General features: G+C 51.4%; 2 protein-coding genes across 3 annotated transcripts; one reads left to right on the forward strand and one right to left on the reverse strand.

Annotated features, from left to right (window-relative positions):
- The first annotated feature begins 400 nt into the window (after positions 1-400).
- On the forward strand, positions 401-16,003 carry ERCC1 (ERCC excision repair 1, endonuclease non-catalytic subunit). Of its 2 annotated transcripts, none has more exons than XM_036835036.1 (10): positions 401-930; positions 1,390-1,501; positions 2,506-2,721; positions 6,178-6,281; positions 7,136-7,235; positions 8,228-8,304; positions 13,711-13,810; positions 15,203-15,274; positions 15,505-15,573; positions 15,895-16,003. In XM_036835036.1, exons 2-10 carry the CDS (start codon positions 1,409-1,411, stop codon positions 15,946-15,948), a joined length of 885 nt encoding a protein of 294 aa, XP_036690931.1. In that variant the 5' UTR covers positions 401-930; positions 1,390-1,408; the 3' UTR covers positions 15,949-16,003. The 2 variants fall into 2 exon arrangements, with proteins under 2 accessions (XP_036690931.1, XP_036690930.1); XM_036835035.1 differs by lacking the exon at positions 401-930 and adding an exon at positions 1,111-1,200.
- On the reverse strand, positions 15,831-18,738 carry POLR1G (RNA polymerase I subunit G). The gene is made up of 3 exons (XM_036835034.1): positions 18,234-18,738; positions 17,703-17,844; positions 15,831-17,532 (listed from the first exon to the last, which is right to left on the reverse strand). Exons 1-3 carry the CDS (start codon positions 18,265-18,267, stop codon positions 16,119-16,121), a joined length of 1,590 nt encoding a protein of 529 aa, XP_036690929.1. The 5' UTR covers positions 18,268-18,738; the 3' UTR covers positions 15,831-16,118.
- Positions 18,739-18,851: the final 113 nt, after the last annotated feature.

Below are 18,851 nucleotides of genomic sequence, written 5' to 3' on the forward strand. Positions count from 1 at the left end.
AGTACTCTGACACATTAACAGTAATAAAAAAGGCATACAACCCCATTGAAAAAATGGGCAAAGGATATGGGCAAGCAACTCACAGAAAACAAACTATTAAAGACCAATAAACTCACAGAAAGACGTTCTCTCCTTAGTAATCAGAGAGTTGCAAGTTAGAACAGTGTGATACTATCCTTTCAGGAAATGACTAATACTTACTCATCAACCAGGTCTCTGCTCCGATGTCCCTTCCTCTAGGAAGCTCTTTCCTGGCCCTCGGGCTGGATTAGGTGTCCCCTGCCCCACCCCACCTCCCGGGCTCTCTGGGGTCTCCTAGCCAGCCCTGTCCACTCTGGATCGTCAACTGTTTGGGAAAGGGTTTGTCTCTCCCAATGCGATGTGAGCTCCAGAAGGGCGGAGCGGGGCTATCGTTATCCTTGGTCATCGCTGTGTCACTAGCAGTGCCTGGCACAGAGCCGGGAACAGAGGAGGCGCTGGGGGAATGTATGTGGAATAAGAGAATGAGTGAATGGGGAAACTGAGGCCAAGTCAATGGCAGAGCTGGAATTCAAACTCAAGTCTGTACTGAGAGAAGGAACCTAGTTTGATTATCCGCCATCTCTTCTCCACTAAGCCCTGCCCAGAGCCCAGGCACACAAGAGGCGCTCAATAAGGGCACTGAAATCAAACTACTTGGCAACCGGAGACGCTCAGGACCAGAGGCGGACAGCTGTCTCCAAACCCAAACCTCCGCAGTCCTCCAGAACCATAGAGAGCTGCGTGAGGAACCGCCCCTCTCGATGCTCTACGCCTTTGGGGAACGTCGGGAGCGGGCTGGAGGGCTAGAGAGGCCGGAAGTGCGACCAGCCTGGGGCTCCGCTGGCCGCGCCGGCGGTGGGACGCCTCGATCTCTCTCCTGTCTTTCCTTCGCGGCCCGGGGGCGAGGAGGTGAGTTCTCGGGGCTGGGTTGAGAGGGGCGTGGGGTTGAGACCGCCGGTGGCGATTGGCAGATGCAGAAGCCAATCAATCGTTACAATGTCTGAGCGTTTGAGAAGGTGGAGCGAGGGGAAGGCATACAGGTGCGAGCCTTGGGGGCGGGGTGGACGGAGGGTTGGGGACAGTGGTCTGGCCTGGCAAACGGAAGGCGGGGAACAGTGAGGGCGGGGAGAATAGAAAGTTGGGACCCTGAAGGGCGTGGCGAATGGAAAGTGTGTCCCGGTAAGGGGCGGGGCGAGCCGCAGGTGGAGGCTCGATGGGGCGGGGCCTTATAGAACCTGGGGCCATGGGTGTCTGGACCTGGACGCGATGGAGCCCTGGAATTTTTGGGGGGGTACGGCTGTGTCTGGGGGTTCCTTCTGGGGAATGTCGATGCTTCGCTCGCTCCCGACGCCACGGCTTCATTTTCAGGCCCCAGAAGGACCTTGCGATGGACGAAGAGGGAGTGCAGAAGCACGCTGGCCCACCCACAAGGAAGAAATTCCTCATTCCAGTGGACGAGGATGAGGTCCCTCCTCCCGCGGTAGGACTAAGAGATGGGGGGACTGCTGGGAGGCTTGGGGGGTGGTTGGGAGGAAGGGGGACAAGAAGGGGCCTGTGGGACCACAGTGTGGGTTAGGAAATGTTGGGGCCTGGGTCACTTTGAGAAGACAGCCTTTTGCCTTCTGCAAGTCTCAGTTTCCTGTAAAAAGTAAAATGTCATGGGCAGGAGGGCTAAGGCAGAGGCTGCAAACTGGCAGCCAGGAAGTAGTCCTGAGATACGTTTTATGTGGCCAGAACCCTGGTTCTGCAAGGAATGAATTTATTGCTGATAGTTGAGAATTGGAAGGTTTGGCAATTTTTTAAAAATCTGCACTTTTGACATCTTTTGGTAAATAAAGGATCTGACAACACAGAGATCTCAATCCTACAGGAACATAATTGCCTGGTGCTAAGTAGTGGCTGCCACCTGTGTGCTATGAAGAAAAAGAAAGTAGGCTAAGGATAGAGGGTGTGATGGGGAGAAGAGCTACCTTAGATAGAACAGTCAAGGGAGGGCCTCTTGGAGGAGATGATGCCTTTGCCAAAATGTGAAAGAAGTGAGTGAGCGAGCTGTGCAACATCAGGGGGGAAGGGAACAGCCAGTGCAAAGGCCCTGAGGTCAGAGAGAATCTGATAAGTTTTAGGGCAGCAGGAAGGCCAGTGGGGCTGGAGTAGAGAAAGCCAGGCGGAAGATGTAGAAGGTGAGGTCCTTGAGGCAAGGGGGCAGGGGCAGATCTTTATGAGGCTCGAGGACTGAGGTGACAGCTTTGGCTTTTACTCTGAGTAGGAACCACCTAAGGGCTCTGAGCAGAAGAGGAGCATGATATGACTCAGTGTGGGGAGCAGACTGTGGAAGGTAAGGGCAGAGGCAGGGAACTGGTGAGGAGGTGACTGCAGTGGCCCAAGGGAGAGAAGATGGTGGTTGGGACCAGGGTAGAGGCCGAGGAGGTGGGGAGAAGTGGCTAGATTCAGATTTTGTATACCCTCTCACATCTGTCCCCACAGGCCAAGCCCTTATTCAAATCCACACGGAGCCTGCCGACTGTGGAGACCTCACCCCAGCCGGCTCCTCAGACCTATGGCGAGTACGCCATCTCAGGACCTCCAGGAGGGTCTGGAGCCACACGCCCCATAGGGCCAGAACCCCTGGCAGGAGAGACCCCCAACCAGGCCCCCAAACCGGGAGCAAAATCCAACAGCATCATTGTGAGCCCCCGGCAGGTGAGGAGGGGGCTGGAGAAGTGGGGCTTTGGGGTTTCTGGTGGGAAACGTGGTTACAGGGAGGGCTTTCTAGTGGACAAGGAAGGAGGTCTGAGTTCTAGCCATTATGCCCTCAACAGCACCATTCATCCATTCAACTAGCGTGTGTGGGTTGAGGATGCCCCATGTCTTAGTCTGTTCAGGCTTCTATAACAAAAATACCATAGACTGGTGGTCTGAACAACAAACATTTATTTCTCACAGTTCTGGAGGCTGAGAAGTCCAAGATCAAGGCGCTGGCAGATTCGGTGTCTAGTGAGGACCTGCTTCCTGATTCATAGACAGCCATCTTCTCACTGTGTCCTCACAGCGTAGGAAAGGGTGAGGGAGCTCTCTGGGGTCTCTTTTATAAGAGCGCTAATCCCATTCATGAGGGTTCCACCTTCATGACCTGATCACCTCCCTTCACCTCCTAATATCATCACATTGGGGGGTAGTATTTCAACCTATGAATTTTGGGGAGACACAGACATTCAGTCCATAGCACCCCAACTCTTATGGTTGGGGGCATGATTGTGTTCATGAAGCTACATTTCCTGTCCCCAGGTTTGTCCATTTATTCAAAAACAGTTGAACACAGGCCCAAGTTTGAATTCCGCTCTGCCACACAGTAGCTTTGTCATCTTGGGCATCATCTTGGGTGACTTAACCCCTCTGAGCCTTTAAAATGGGGGTTCACCCACTTATAATCCATAAATATCTTCAGAGGTTACCTGGTGCAGTTCTAAGCTCTGGAGATAGCAGATAAAGTCTCTGCCATTGACGGGGCTGGCATTCTGGAAGGAGAGAGCAGCAGTATACAAAGATAATAATGGGACTCAAGAACATGAAATATGCTCAAAATTGTTAGCCATCAGGGAAATGCAAACCAAAACCACAATGAGATACCACTTCACACCCTAGAATCAAAAGGATAGACAATAACAAGGGTGGGGAGAGTGTGGAGGAGTTGGAACCCTCATACACTGCTGGTGGGAATGTAAAATGGTGCAGCCAGTTTGGAAAACCGCCTGGCAGTTCCTCAGACATTTAAACATAGAGTTATCATATGACCTTGCAGTTCCACCTCTAGGTATATATGCAAGAGAAATGAAAATACGGTCAACCTTCTGCAACCACGGATACAAAACCCGCAGACACGGAGGGCCAACTGTACTACGTCATCTGTGGATTTTGATATCCAGGGGGTCCTGGGACCAATCCTCTGTGGATACTGAGCGACCACTGTCTTCTGTCCACACAAAAATCTAGTACACAAATGTTCACAACAGCGTTATTCACAATAGCCAAAAAGTGGAAACAACCCAAATATCTAGCAAATGATGACTAGTTTTTTTCACTTAGCATAATGCTCTCAGGGTTCATCCATGTTGTAGCATGAATTACTACTTCATTCCCTTTTGTTGCTAAATAGTATTCCATTGTATGGATATGCCACTTTTTGTTTGTCCATCCATCATCCATTGATGGACATTTGGGTTGTTCATATTTTTCAATTATTATGAAAATGCTGCTGTGAACATTTGTGTACTGCTGTTAACATATGTTTCCATTTCTCTTGGGTATTTATCTAGGAGTGGATTTGCTGGGTCGTATGGTAACTGTATGTTTAACTTTCTCAGGCACCTCCAAACTGTCTTCTAAAAGGCTGCATCATTTTACATTCCCACCAGCAGTAGATGAAGGTTCCATTCTCACCATATCCTCACCACTTGTCATTGTCTGTCTTTTGGATTTCGGCCATTCTAATGGGTGTGAAGTGGACAAAATACTTCTTTAAAAATTAAAATTGGGATAAACAACAAGGTCCTACTGTATAGCACAGGAAATTATATACAATATCCTGTGATAAACTGTGATGGAAAAGAATATTTAAAAATGTATATATATATATATATGTATAACTGAATCACTTTGCTGTACAGCAGAAATTAACATGACATTGTAAATCAACTGTGCTTCAGTTTAAAAAAATAAATTAAATAAAATTAGATCCCACCCCTCCCTTGCCCAAAGCCCTTCCATGGCTCCCAGTGCCTCAGGTCCAGATGGCCCAGAGCCTGTGGGACTTGGGACCCCTGTAGACCCTTCCCACCCCAGCTGCTCTGACCACTCCACAGTCCACCCCGAGAGCAGATACCACACCCTTATTAGAGCTGAATTCCACCTCACTTGGTAATTACATGTTCGTCCCTGAGATGCTTTTGTTTAATGTCTGTGTCCCCCACAAGGGCAGGGATCTCTGTCCTCTTGGTCACGGCTGTATCCCCAGCACTTAGACACACAGTAGGCACTCAGATACCTGAATAGATTAGAGCTTGACTTGCTCAAAGTATTTTGGTCTTGGGCTACAGGGTAGAGCTTGAGGCGGGGGTTTATTTATTTCTTTTGGCTGTGTTGGGTCTTCATTGCTGCGCGTGGGCTTTTCTCTAGTTGTGGCAAGCGGGGGCTACTCTTCGTCATGGTGTGCGGGCTTCTCATTGCGGTGGCATCTCTTGTTGCAGAGCACGGGCTCTAGGCGCATGGGCTTCAGTAGTTGTGGCACATGGGCTTCAGTAGTTGTGGCACATGGGCTCAGTAGTTGTGGCTCACGGGCTTAGTTGCACCGCGGCATGTGGGATCTTCCCGGACCAGGGATCCAGCCCGTGTCCCCTGTACTGGTAGGTGGATTCTTAACCACCGCACCACCAGGAAAGTCTGTGAGGGGTGTTTAGAGAGAGGAGTCTGCTGGGCACATGCCAGGCTTTCGGGGCTCTGACCCTGTGGAGGGTCACAGGCCACGGTGAGGAGCTTCCTCCTGAGGGCACTGGGAAGCCGTGGCAGGGCTTAGAGCTGGAGAGGGGCAGCTTTGTGCTTTAGGAAGAGCCGTCTGGCTCCTGTTTGGAGGGTGGCCAGGAGGGGACACCACTGGGGCAGGAGACCAGGAGGAGGTGGGGTGGGGGCATGGCAGTGGAGGGGGAGGAATTCATGGGGAATGCTTAGAAGGTAGATGTCCCACCTGGTGGGTGAGGGGGAGAGGGAAGCGTGTAGGACAAGGCCTGGGATGGTGGGGCCGTCCCTGAGTTGGGGCTGGGAGGGGGAGCAGGTGTGGAGGCCAGTGCTGAGTGCAGTGAGGTAGATACCCGGGGACACGTGTCCTGTGGACCACAGGACACACGGGCTGGGGCTGGGGGGAGGGCTGGGCTGAGAGAGACCTGGGGACCCTTTAGTTAAGGCCTAGGGCCAGGGAGGAGGGGCCTAGGTCAGAGCCCCAGTACCAAGAACATTCCAGGCTGAGGAGGAGGAAGAGTCTGGGGAGAGGAGGAGAGCAGAGCTGGAGAAGCCCCAGGTGCAAAGCAGGAGGTGGGGGGAGGGGCCCTGGGGTGGCGGTGGTCCCAGGGTCACTCTGCTAATGGCTTCGGTTCTCCCTCCCCCCAGAGGGGCAACCCTGTGCTGAGGTTTGTGCGCAACGTGCCCTGGGAGTTTGGCGATGTGCTTCCCGATTACGTGCTGGGCCAGAGCACCTGTGCCCTCTTCCTCAGGTGAGCTCTGGGGGCCACCCACCCTCAAGGTGGCCTGGGAGGGGTGTGCTCTGGGTGTTCTGGGCCGTTGTATGGGAGACCTCTGGGCACGGCCCGGGCCTAGGTGTGACCCTGGGTGGGAGGCAGAGATCTTGGCTTAGAGGTGTCCGAAGCAAGAGCTGGGCCCCGGACTCTGGGTCTGAGGGACGAGGGGCCGGGGCCTGGATCCTGGGGCTGAGGGGGGAGGGCCTGGGGGCCTGGATCCTGGGTCTGAGGGAGGAGGGGTCGGGGGCCTGGACTCTGGGGTGAGGGAGGAGGGGGCCTCATGTCCTGGACACCAGGACTGGAGCCAGGATTTCTGTAACCCTCACCACAGTTAGATAAGTTTCCCTCCACTCCTGGGGGCCCCTCCCTCCCTGCAGGGTATGAGAGCTAGTGGCTGCTGAGCAGAGATGTCCCTTTGTTCCTGGGTGGCAAAGCCACCCCACCGCATCCGTGCCAGCGCCCTCTGAGGTCAAAGCAGGCAGTCCCGGGGATGGGCCCTGCTTCCCAAGACCAGCTGTACAGCACCACCCCCTGACCCCGGTACACACTCTCTAGGGTTTCCTGGTCTCTGCCTGAAACCTAAAGTCCTTCTCTTCCTCGGTGAAGAATCCGGGGGTCCACCCTTCCAGGGAGTCAGAGCCGGGCACCCCTCACTGCCAGTCCCCCTGTGCCCCTTTCTTGAAGGGTGACCTTGGGCAAGTCACTTAACCTCTCTGAGCCTCAGATCTGCCTGTGCTCCCCAAGCCCTCTGCCTTCCAGCAAGAGGGGAGAAGGGCTTCTGGGGTCTCTTAGCCGGAGACCTCCCAACCCCTCCCTCTCCTGCCCCCCAGCCTCCGTTACCACAGCCTCCACCCAGACTACATCCATCAGCGGCTGCAGAGCCTGGGGAAGAGCTTCGCCCTGCGGGTCCTGCTCGTCCAGGTGGATGTGGTAAGCAGGGGTCACTCCTCCATGGGCCTCACTGTCCCCATCTGTGAAATGGGGAGCCTTGGGCCTCCCGGTTGCCTGGCGGACTGTTGAATCTCTTCCAAGGAGAAATGCAAGTTGGAACCCCAGTGGGGACTTTCTCACATCTGAGATGGACAGCCGTGTTGGCGAGGAGGTGGAGGGTCAGATTACCCGTCTCCTCCTTCCCCACACCCCCTTCAACCAGGCCCTGCCCTCTGCCACTTCAATACTTCTTGAACCTGTTTCATTCTATCCTCACAGCCGGGCCCTGATCCAGGCCCTTTCCTCTCTCGCCTGGGTCCCTGCCCCAGCCTCTTCTCTTGTCTTGTGGCCTCCAACTTCGACCCTGCAGTAGTCAGAGGGGTCTTCTGACACACAGATCTGATGTCCCAACCCCTCTGTGGTCCCCCAGTGCCCTCCATGGCCCGTGAGGCCCAGTGTCACCCGATCCCTGCCCAGCTCTCCCGGTTCATCTCTAAGCCTCCACGTGATCACCCTTTCATTTCACAGCCTCCGTCCCATAGTGGTGAATTGTATTTCCTCAAGCCTTCCTTCCCCTCCCTTCCTTTGCACACGCTGTTCCCTATGCCTGGAATTCCCTTTTCTGCTCTTTGTTGCCCTCACTCCTCATCCTCCTTCAGGTCCCAGCTCAGATATCCCCTCCTCTAGGAAGCTCTCCCTAATCCCCCAGGTAGGACAGACGCTCCTCTGGCTCTCCCACCCCAGCCCTGGCCACTCTTGAGTCATCACTGACTGGGGACTGTCTGTCCCCTTCATCAGACTGTGAGTCCCAGGAAGGCACAGCCAGGGCTGTCCCGGTCACTGCTGGGTCCTGCACAGGCTGGGCACCCAGTTGGAGATTAGGGAGTGTCAGTTGAGTGAAAGGCTCTTGGCATCCTAAGCTGCTCTGCTTCCAAGACTATAATTCTTTGCTTTCTGCCAGATCCCTCATTCTAATTTCCTTCTCCACTCAGAAAGATCCTCAGCAGGCCCTCAAGGAACTGGCTAAGATGTGCATCCTGGCCGACTGCACCCTGATCCTTGCCTGGAGGTGAGATGGAGGCTCCCCTCCCAGGTCAGGCTCTATCCTGAGAGTTATTGCCCCTTCTGCCCCCAGATCTTCCCAGCCCTTCTTCCTCCCATAAACTCCCTGTGTGAGTCTGGTCCAGGCACTGCCTCTCTGGGCTTCAATTTCTTTATCTGTAAAGTAGGGTCTTAATATCTTTCTTATAGGGTTGTAGGCACAAAAGCAGGTGACGTACATCAAATCCCAGGACCACACTAGGCGCTTATGAGTTAGACATAAAATCTGGCTGAATAATTAATTTCAAGTCTAGGTTTCTAAAGACCATTTTGATTGGCTCTCCATAGGGAAAAGAAGACTTCCCTTCCTCACACCATAATCAGAACAAAATCTTGATAATTATAGACACAAAAAGCAAAACTACAGTAAAAGTATTCAAAGAAATCTTATAAAATATATATATATTTATTATGATCCTGTGGTAGGGAAAGTCTTCCAAAACAAGACCCAAAACCTAGACACCATAAAGGAAAAGGTTACTCAATTTGAGTAAATTAAAATTTAAAAACTTCCAGATGGTAAGAGATACTGTAAACAAAGGTAAAAGACAAGTGACAAACTAAGAGAAAATACTTGTTATATATAAAACAAACACTTACAATCCCTAATTTATATATGTATATATAAATTTTATATTTATACAGTTCAAATATATATAAATGTTTATATTCATAGGAATGTATTTAAACATTTATTATATATTTACGTGTTATGTGTATATATATATACATATATATGTGTGTGTATATATATATATATACACACATATATATATATAAAGAGCCTCTTGCAATTCAGTAAGAAAAAGATAGCCCGATTTTTAAAAGTCTAACACAGGTTGCCAAGAACACATGAAAAAACTATCAACCACACAGCTTATCAGGAAAAGTAAATTTTCAAAAAATGAGGTGTTATTTTTCACCCATTAATTTGGTGAAAACGTCAGGTGGATAATATGAAAGGGGCACCTGCATGTTTGGTTGGCAGGAGACTTGATTGGCTATTAAAACAGAAAGTAGACATACTCTTCAACGCAGAAATTCCCCCACTAGGAATATCTCCCCTTCGATCATCCCTCCTTGGGTGTGCAAATCCACAGTGGCGTGGGCCTTCCTGGCACCATCCGTGCAGTAAGCTGCAGGACCAAACAGCATGATATTTTAATTTACTTATAAAAGGAAGGAAAATGAGCCATGCTTATGAACAGATACAGATGTGAATAAACTGAAGGGGCTCCAAGGGGTCCAAGCTGTGAACAGTGTTGAACCTTGGGAATGGCACAAGGGGAGGTCCTGAGGGGAGGGAGACTTCTATCCTCTGCCCTTCTCTTTTCTTCTGAATATGTAATGGTTAGTTTCTTTTGTTAAAGAATAGGTAGCATATTCATGTAGTTCAAAACTCAGAGGTGATTATATATATACTATATATATAAGTATTTGTAAGTATTGTAAAATGTAAATATATAAATATTGTAAGTGGATATAAGTATATATGAGCATATAAGTAATATATAAGTATAATATATACATTTATATAAGTATATATATTTTATAAGTATATATAATATATACCTATATCATATGTGTATATATTAAGATATACAATCACTTGATTTTTGAACTACATATGTAATATATATATATATACCGTTTTTATATTGCTTTCAGATACTGTATATGTGTATACAGTATATATATAAATGGTAGTATATGCCCTTAAAAGTCTCTCTCTTCTGCCCCTTCCCTCCCACTCTACTCCCCTCACCTTTACAGGTCACCATTATTGTTGGTTTCTTTATTTCCTTCCAACGTTTCTATAAAACGCAAACACGTGTGAAAACATCTTAATTTTCTTTCTTAGACAGAAGTAAGCCTAGTATATATACAGTTCTGTGCCCTGTGTGGTCATGTCATTATCTGGAGGTCTTTTCTATATCAGTGTAGAGAGCAGCCTCATTATTTTTTACAGCCGTGTAGTATTCTAATATAGTGTCCACATAAAAAAATTAATAGACTTTTTTTAGAGAAATTTTAAGTTTATAGAAAAATTGATTGGAAAGTACAGAGAGTTCCCACATACCCCCCCTCCCCCTGCACACAGTTTCTGCAATTATTTATATCTTGTATTAATTAGTGCGGTACATTTGTTACAACTGATGAACTAATATTGCGATACCATTATTATTAACTAAAGTCCACAGTTTACATTAGGGTTCTCTCTTTGTGTTTACATGCTATGGGTCTTGACACAGGTGTGATGTGTCCATAATTACTGTATTTTACAGAATAATTTCACTGCCCTGAAAGGTCCTCTGTGCTCCCCCTTTTCATCCCTTTCTTCCCCCAGCCCCTGGCAACCTCTGACCTTTTTACTGTCTCCGTAGTTTTGCCTTTTCTAGAATGTCATATAGTTGGAATCATACTGTATGTAGCAGAAATAGAAAAATCCACAGTTCTCCTCGTGTGTTTGGAAAACCCATTTCTTCATCCTGTGCGTCTCCTTTACTCCTCACACAAAGCCCTTCACTGCTGGCCACCAAATATGTGGAGGATTTCCCCCACACCAAGCAGTTCTCTGCCAGCTGGGTGTCCTACAGTTTAGCTCAGTTCTGACACTGTCTACCTGGAGATAACGTCAGATCCCACAGGTTAAGGGCTCGCAGCGCTGCCCCATCACACACACACTGCAGGCGCCAGCCGCAAGCCCAGGTAATCCCCTGTGCTCTGACCAGCCGGCTATAGGTCAGGACCTCCAATGACCCCTTCCTCAGGTTTGATTATTTTGCTAGCGCAGCTCACAGAACTCAGGGAAACACTTACTTCTGCTTACCAGTTCATCAAAGGATATGATAAAGGACACGGATGAAGAGGTACATAGGGCGAGGTCTGGGAGGGTCCCGAGCGCAGGAGCTTCTGTCCCTGTGGAGCCGGGGTGCGTCACCCTCCCGGCGTGGATGTGTTCGCCAGCCTGGAAGCTCCCCAAACCCCGGTACTAGTGTTGGGATTTTATGGAGGCTTCTCACGTAGGCATGATCACTTATTAACTCCATTTCCAGCCCCTCTCCCCTCTGGAGGATCGGGGGTGGGGCTGAAAATTCCAAGCTTCTAATCCTGGCTTGGACTTTCTGGCTACCAGCCCCCGTCCAGGAGCCATCCAGGGTCACCTCGGTGGAACAAAAGATGTTCCTGGTGCTCTTATCGCTTAGGAATTTACAAGGGTTCGGAGCTCTGTGCCAGGAACAGAGGCCAACATACATTTTCTGTTAGCTCACAGTAGCCTTTTCAGATCGGCTTCTTTCACTTAGCAACAGGCTTTTTTTTTTTTTTTTTTTTTCTGGCTTCGTTGGGTCTTCGTTGCTGTGCGCGGGCTTTCTCTAGTTGCGGCGAGTGGGGGCTACTCTTTGTTGCGGTGCGTGGGCTTCTCATTGCAGTGGCTTCTCTTGTTGCGGAGCATGGGCTTCAGTAGTTGTGGCACGTGGGCTCAGTAGTTGTGGCTTGCGGGCTCTAGAGCGCAGGCTCAGTAGTTGTGGCGCACGGGCTTAGTTGCTCCGAGGCATGTGGGATCTTCCCGGACCAGGGCTCAAACCCGCGTCCCCTGCATTGGCAGGCGGGTTCTTAACCACTGTGCCACCAGGGAAGTCCTAGCAATAGGCTTTTAAGGTTCCTCCGTGTCTTTTCATATCTTGGTAATTCATTTGCTGTTTCACCTATATAGTATTTTCATTTTCAGCTGTATAGTATTCTACCGTGTAGATGGACCAGCTCTGTAGCCCCCTAACGGTGGACGCTTGGGTGGATTTCCAAGCTTTTGCTGGTACCAGCAACACTCCCACTACTGCCCTGAACCCCAGGAATGGGTATTTAGGCCAAAGGGTAAATGGATTTGTAATTCTGTGCCCTCCCTGGGGGTGTGTTACCTCTATACTGTTTGACTATTTGGAAAAATGTATTTATGTATTAATTGTATATTAAAACAAAAGCAAGTATAAAAATTGTTCTTTTTGCTGTGGGAAGTAGCACAGTGGAGTATAGAGAGCCCAGCCAGGTGAGACAGACCCACTGAAGGAGCTGTCTCTCCTCCTTGCCAGCCGTGTGATCTTGGGCAACGCTGGTCTCAGTTTCCCGCTCTGTGTAATGGATTGAAAATAACTGCCTTACAGGATCTCTCAGGAGAGCTTCTGAACATAAAGGGCTTTGGACAGTGCCTGGAATGCAGCTGGGACCCCACACAGGGAATATTTCCCATGTCTTTACATCCAAACTGGGGAATGTTTTGGACCCATTAAGTAAATGAGATCGGCTCCGTCTGCGGATGTGGAAGGACGTCCTGATTGTACTGTGGAGCAAAAGTGAAAGCAAGGAAGCGGATACAGCATGCTAACTTGTGTGTCCTGAACAAATGATTAATAACAATAACAATAATAATCCCCGCTGCAGTGAGAGGAAAGCAACAAAGCCCATGGAAAAAACACAGAATTAGAAAAATGAGTGTTTCTTTCAAAAATATAAATCAACGTTTAATCAACAAACATTGCTCACTAGCTAGACTTTGAAGGCTAAGAAAATGCCTCAAGACAAATACTTTATTTCCACTCAACTCAATATCCTCAAGTTCCAAAGAGAAAAAAGACTAGCTTTTTCCTGTTCCTTTATTCCACACACAGTCCCTTTTAGTGATTTAGTTGTTTCAACTACCTTTGAAACAGTTAATTACGTGTCAAAAAAACCCCAGTGCCTAATAGGAAAATGAATGGCGATTGTGAAGTCGGGTTAGTTGTGGTAAAAGATTCAGCAGTCAGGGTCCGGAGCTTTTTCCTTTTGAAGGTGCGCTACATGAAAAACCTTCAAAGCTCCATTTTTCTTGGTAGTGGGAGCTGACTGCTTCGTGAGGTTGTCTTCCTGTGGTTGGGAAAAGAAATGGTATTTTTGGTTTTTCTCTCTCTCAAACCTGGCCAAACTCTCTGTGTCCCGACCTCCCTCCCAGAAGAGCTAACATTTCTTAAATAGACTTCTAAGCGCCACGCATGGCACTTAGCGTGGACTTGTTTAATTGTCAGCTTAATTGTCAATTGTCCCCCACTTTACAGATGAGGAAACCGAGGCCCAGAGAGATGAAAACCATTGGCCCAGGGTAACTCAGGTGGGAAGCGGGGCCTGAACCTAACTGGTCAGGCTCCCAACCTCTGGCCCTTAGCCAGAAAAGATGTGTTAAGATGCACCCACCAAGCAAGGGTTACCGCCAGGGGACATTTTGGGGGAGGTTGAGAACATTCATTTCTCTATACATTAGAGTTTGGAATTCTTGGAGTCAGCAAATGAAATTAATCTAAAACATGACCCTCCCTTCCCCTGACCCGAATGTCTCTCACCCCAGCCCCGAGGAGGCCGGGCGGTACCTGGAGACATACAAGGCTTACGAGCAGAAGCCGGCGGACCTCCTGATGGAAAAGCTGGAGCAGGACTTCGTCTCCCGGGTGAGGCCACCTCACCTCCCTGCCTGGGCCTCCCCCCAGCCTCTCCTTGGGGGTCTGAGCTGCAGTTCTGATCTCGAGTCATACCTCTCCCTCCCCGACCCCACCCTCAGCTTCCAGTCCCTTCTCCTGCCCAGACAGCAGCTAGAGGGGTCTTCCTAAGCACAAACCTGATCCTGCCCTCTCCTGCTCAAAACACCCCCGTGGCTCCCCAGTGCCTTCACCATGCTCTCCAAGGCCTTGCCTATTTGACCCGGCAGCCCCGTCTGCCCCCTGCCCCCGCATTCTGTCGCTTCTCTGTGCCTGTTCCCTCTGCCTTGATTAGCTGCCTAATCCCATCTTTGCCCCATCTCAGCTCCAATGCTTCCTTCTCCAGGAAGTCCTCCCGGATCCCCAGGCCAGGTCAAGGGCCCCCCGCTGGGCTCCCTCAGTCCCAGCCCTATCTGGGTCACCATGTCTGGAATTGATTTGTCTCCCGAACTGGACTGGGAGCCCCAGGAGGGCAGGGCTGGGCTGTCTCGATCCCTGCTGTGTCCCCAGCACCACTGAACACTCAGTGAGTGCTCAGGGAATATTTGCTGAATGAATTGTTGAATCTGGGCTCCAATGATAGAGTAATGGAGGATGTCCACAGCCACCCCTGAGGTGGGTACTATGAGGACCCCCATTTGCCTGCAAACAAGAGGCCCAGAGAGGTCAGTTCCCTTGCCCACGGTGTCACAGGGAGTAAGCAGCGGGGCCTGGTTTTGAACTGGGGTCCAACTTCAGAGCCTACGGTCTGCCCCCGGGGCAGAACCAACTCAAGATAAATGGCGTTTACCTTCGAATCACATGGCCAACACCCTCTCAGCTAGTTGGGAATCACTCTGAGATGACCTTTATTTTTTTTTTTTTTTAATTAATTAATTATTTATTTTTGGCTGTGTTGAGTCTTTGTTGCTGCGCACGGGCTTTCTCTAGTTGCGGCGAGCAGGGGCTACTCTTTGTTGTGGTGTGTGGGCTTCTCATTGCGGTGGCTTCTCTTATTGCAGAGCACGGGCTCTAGGTGAGCAGGCTCAGTAGTTGTGGCTCGCAGGCTCTAGAGCACAGGCTCAGTAGTTGTGGCGCACGGGCTTAGTTGCTCCATGGCATGTGGGATCTTCCCGGACCAGGGCTCAAACCCATGTCCCCTGCCTTGGCAGGCAGATTCTTAACCTCTGTGCCACCAGGGAAGTCCCTGAGATGACCTTTTAATCATCAGAACACATAATCAAAGAACATGCCCCAAAAGCATTTACTGAGCTCCTCCCGCATGCAGGGCAGTCTGGGGACACAGCAGTGACCCAGTGCCGCCCTCACAGACTCAGTCTTGTTCTCCTTTCTTCCAATCCACCTCTGCCCCCTCTTCCCTTCCAGGTGACTGAATGTCTGACCACTGTGAAGTCAGTCAACAAAACGGACAGTCAGACCCTCCTGACTACTTTTGGGGTAAGGAACAATTCCCTTGTGCCGACTGGCATTTCTATCCCCTTTGCTTTTTGAGGAAGCCCCCTGCGTACTCCCTTCTACCTCCCTGTCCCCTCCCCCATCCTTCCTGCCTCCCCTGCCCTCCTGCAGGATATCAGTTCCTTCCAGGAATATTTTACACCTCTGATCAGCTGGGGCAGGGGAGAGTTTTGTGTTCACCTCCCCTGATCATTCGCTCCTACCTTCCTCAGTCTCTGGAACAGCTTATAGCTGCATCGCGGGAAGATCTGGCCTTGTGCCCAGGCCTGGGGCCCCAGAAGGTAAGAGCCCTGGGAATGGGCTTGAGGGGTTGGGGGCAGGAGGGAGCCCCAAATAAATGGGACCTCAGACCCCAAAGTTCTGAGGTTTCAGAAGGCCCATAGTGCCTCTCCTACAGATGGGGAAAACCGAGGCCCAGAGAGGGTGTGGACCAGCCCAACCTCACACAGCCAGTCTGCAATAGAATCCAGATCAGGCTACTTCTCTCCTAGCCCCCCGAGTCCCCTCCAAGCTAGGAGAAAAAGAACCAAAATCCCACTCTGATGTATCAAACAAATGGCTCATTTAATGACCGCTTCCTTTTCTTTTTCCCTCCCCTTCAGGCTCGAAGGTTGTTTGATGTCTTACACGAGCCCTTCTTGAAAGTGCCCCGATGACCTCTGCTGCCAAGGAGGCCCTTGGTGTAACAATAAAGCACTTTCCTGGTCCAGGCTCAGGCTGGTGTGGTCAGTGGGAGTGGGGGTCTTCTCTGCTCTCGCCTTCTGATGGCCCAGGTGGCCACCTTCAGCTTGTCTGAGTTGCAGTCATCAGTTTCCCTGGCGGAGACTTACACGGGATCCTGCTGAGGCTTCTTCTTCCTCTTCCTCTCCTGTCTCGTGGGAGCCACCTCCCCAGACTCGGGATTCAGCAGCAGCTCTGGCATCTCCTCCTGGGATGCTGTCTCTGGCACCTGGCTTTCCTGGCCCCGCTTTTTCTTCTTCTTGGTGGATGCCGGATCGGCCCCGGCCTCAGACTGCCCCTCATCTGGCAGCTCGGGCTCCGTCATCTCACCTTGTGGGTTAATCATTTCAGTCCCTGGCTCTGTCGCTTTGTGCCCTCTTTCTTTCTTCTTCTTCTTCTTGGTGGATGCTAGAGCTGCCTGAGGCTCGGGCTCCATCACCTCTTCCTGTGGCTCCACCACCTCTGTCCCTGGCTCCATCATCGCATTTTGTCGTTTTTCTTTCTTCCTTCTCTTTTTGGGGGATGCCAGAACTGCCTCAGCCTGCGGCTCCACTTCATGTGGCAGCTCAGGCTCCATCATCTCCCCTGGGAGCTCCAGAGGTTTCATCTCTGGCTCTATAACCTCAGTCCCTGGCTCCGTCATCACTTTGTACCCCTTTTCTTTTTTCTTCTTCTTCGAGGACAGCAGTGGGATGGCTTCCTCCTGTGGCTCCATCTTCACCTGCAGCTGAGGCTCAACTATCGTCCCCTCTACCAGCTCCATCCCATCTGTCCCCTTCTGCTTCTTCCTCTTCTTGCTGGGGGATAGGACTGTCTCTTCCAGAGGCTCACTTTTAACCATGAGTTCCAGCTCCACTGTCTTTTCTTCTGACTCCAGCACCCCCATTTCTGGCTTGACCATTTCTACCTCTTTGGGCTTCTTTTTCCTCTTCTTGGTGGTGGCTGGGGACAGCGCTCCCAGAGGCTCCAACATCTCAGCAGCAGGCTCTGTTGCCAGTGGCTCTGTCACCTCCAGGTCTTTCAGCTGCTGCTTTTTTTTCTTCTTCCCCACATCCACCTCTGAGGACCCCAAAGCTGTGCCCACCTCCGGGGCCCCAGGCTCATTCACTGCCTCCTGAGGAACTGAGGCCTCTGGCACATGCCTCTTCTTTTTCCTCTTCCCGGAGGCCAGTGACTTCAACGCCAAGACTGACCCAGGCCCTGTGACTGGTGGGCTGCCTCCAAAGGCACAGAACCGAGGCTTCAGGCCAGGGGGGATCTGTGGCGGGGGATTTGCTGGAATGGGCTGCAGCAGGGTCCCTGTTAGGGATTCCTGGGGACCCTCCAAGATCCTCAGGCTGCCCTGTAGCGCTGGGGCACAGGTGAGTCCCCCTCCCGCCTCCGCTGAGGGGGCCAGCAGGGTTGCTCCTCCTCCAGCCTGAGGGCCACTGCTGCTGAGGACCCGGTAGCGGTGCCGCTTGCCTGCCAACTTGCCCTTCAAGATCTGGGAGCCAGAAAGAGGCACGAGTCGCCCATTGAGGCTGAATGGAGAAAGGGGGAGGGCAGAAACTTGGTCAGATTCTTTTGGTGAGACGGGACAGCAGCTGAGAAGCAGCATTTCTGGGTTCCCCAGGAAAGCCCCTCCAAATTTCCCCCAGGTTCAGCCACGGGGGTGAGGAGTATTCCTGCTAAGTGGCATGGGACCACTCACCAGTCTGGGGCGAAGTCTACAGGGGCCTGGATAAGCCACAGTTCTGTGTCTGGGCCGGTCAACGCCTCCAAAGAGAAACGAGTGTGCTCTGAGGCTGGGGGAGTCGCAGTAAAGTTGGGGGGACAAGAAAACCGAGCAGCACCTGCAGAAGGGGAAACGGGAGTCTGCTGACACTTAACTGCTGGTCCAATCCTCCAGGGAGCCTATTGGTCCATTGGTCCCAACTTCCTGAGGGTCCCAATCCTCTTACCGCGACTTTCCTCTCTCCCCGTCTGTCCACCAGAGGCGCACCTATATCCGCCGACCCAACCCTTGTTCTCTCCACGGCTGTTCCCGCCACCCCCCACCAAGATATCCTCTCTCTATCTTAATTCCCCGCCCCCCCGCCCGCCATCCCCCGGGGGATACACTCTAGGCTGATCCTGCCTCCGAGGATGTCCCTTTTTCCGTCCGAACGCTCCAGGGTACCCCTTTTTCTCCTCCCGCCAGACAACTCTCTGCACCCTGTCGGCCCGCCGTGAAGCAACTCACCGCCGGACTGGGTCCCCGCCATCCCGGGACCCATGCCTCAGACCTAGCAGCCAGAGCCACTCAGGCCCCGCCGCCGACCACGTGGAACCAAAGGGGTGGGGCCTCATCTGGGAGCGTCCATGTGGCACCAGGGCGCGGGAGGTGTCGCTCGGAGCCCCCTCGCTGTGTGAGCACAAGTGGGGGAAATTTCCACTTGTGCACAGCAGACAACCGAGAAAGCCATCTTTTACGCAAAGTCTACTCCCAAAAGAAGCCGACTCGCCTGTTTGGCGGGAGTTAGAGCCTCACCAGGTTCCGGCGGGTATCCCCACAGTCTCAGACATGATTTGCTCCAACGTTGCCTTAAAGGGGCAGCCACATTCACAGGACCTACCCTTAAAGAGACAGGAAGATCGATTGGACTGAAATTCTTAAAGAGGCAGGTAAGAGTCTAGGTCGGCAGGACTGTGCTTTCAGTGTTACAATCCCTTCTAGGGAGGCCCAGATGCCTCAGAAGTTCAGAACTTGAGTGAGAGAGGTGGGAAAATGGAGGAATGGGGGTAATTCCTCCCGAGGGCGTTAACTACCAGCCAGGGGCGGGGCTCTGGGCTCCAGGGGAGCGGGAAATATAGGGGGAGG

The sequence above is a fragment of the Balaenoptera musculus genome, chromosome 19 (assembly GCF_009873245.2).
Source record: "Balaenoptera musculus isolate JJ_BM4_2016_0621 chromosome 19, mBalMus1.pri.v3, whole genome shotgun sequence".
NCBI lineage: Eukaryota > Metazoa > Chordata > Mammalia > Artiodactyla > Balaenopteridae > Balaenoptera > Balaenoptera musculus.

Excerpts from the sequence above, each read along its gene's own strand:
- POLR1G (XM_036835034.1), bottom strand. The coding sequence starts at position 18,267 with ATGGGTCCCGGGATGGCGGGGACCCAGTCCGGCG. Across the intron at positions 17,845-18,233 it reads GGCGGGGACCCAGTCCGGCG|GTGCTGCTCGGTTTTCTTGT; the intron begins GTGAGTTGCTTC and ends CCCCTTCTGCAG. Across the intron at positions 17,533-17,702 it reads GTAGACTTCGCCCCAGACTG|CCTCAATGGGCGACTCGTGC; the intron begins GTGAGTGGTCCC and ends TTCTCCATTCAG.
- ERCC1 (XM_036835035.1), top strand. Across the intron at positions 7,236-8,227 it reads TGCTCGTCCAGGTGGATGTG|AAAGATCCTCAGCAGGCCCT; the intron begins GTAAGCAGGGGT and ends TTCTCCACTCAG. Across the intron at positions 15,275-15,504 it reads CCCTCCTGACTACTTTTGGG|TCTCTGGAACAGCTTATAGC; the intron begins GTAAGGAACAAT and ends TACCTTCCTCAG.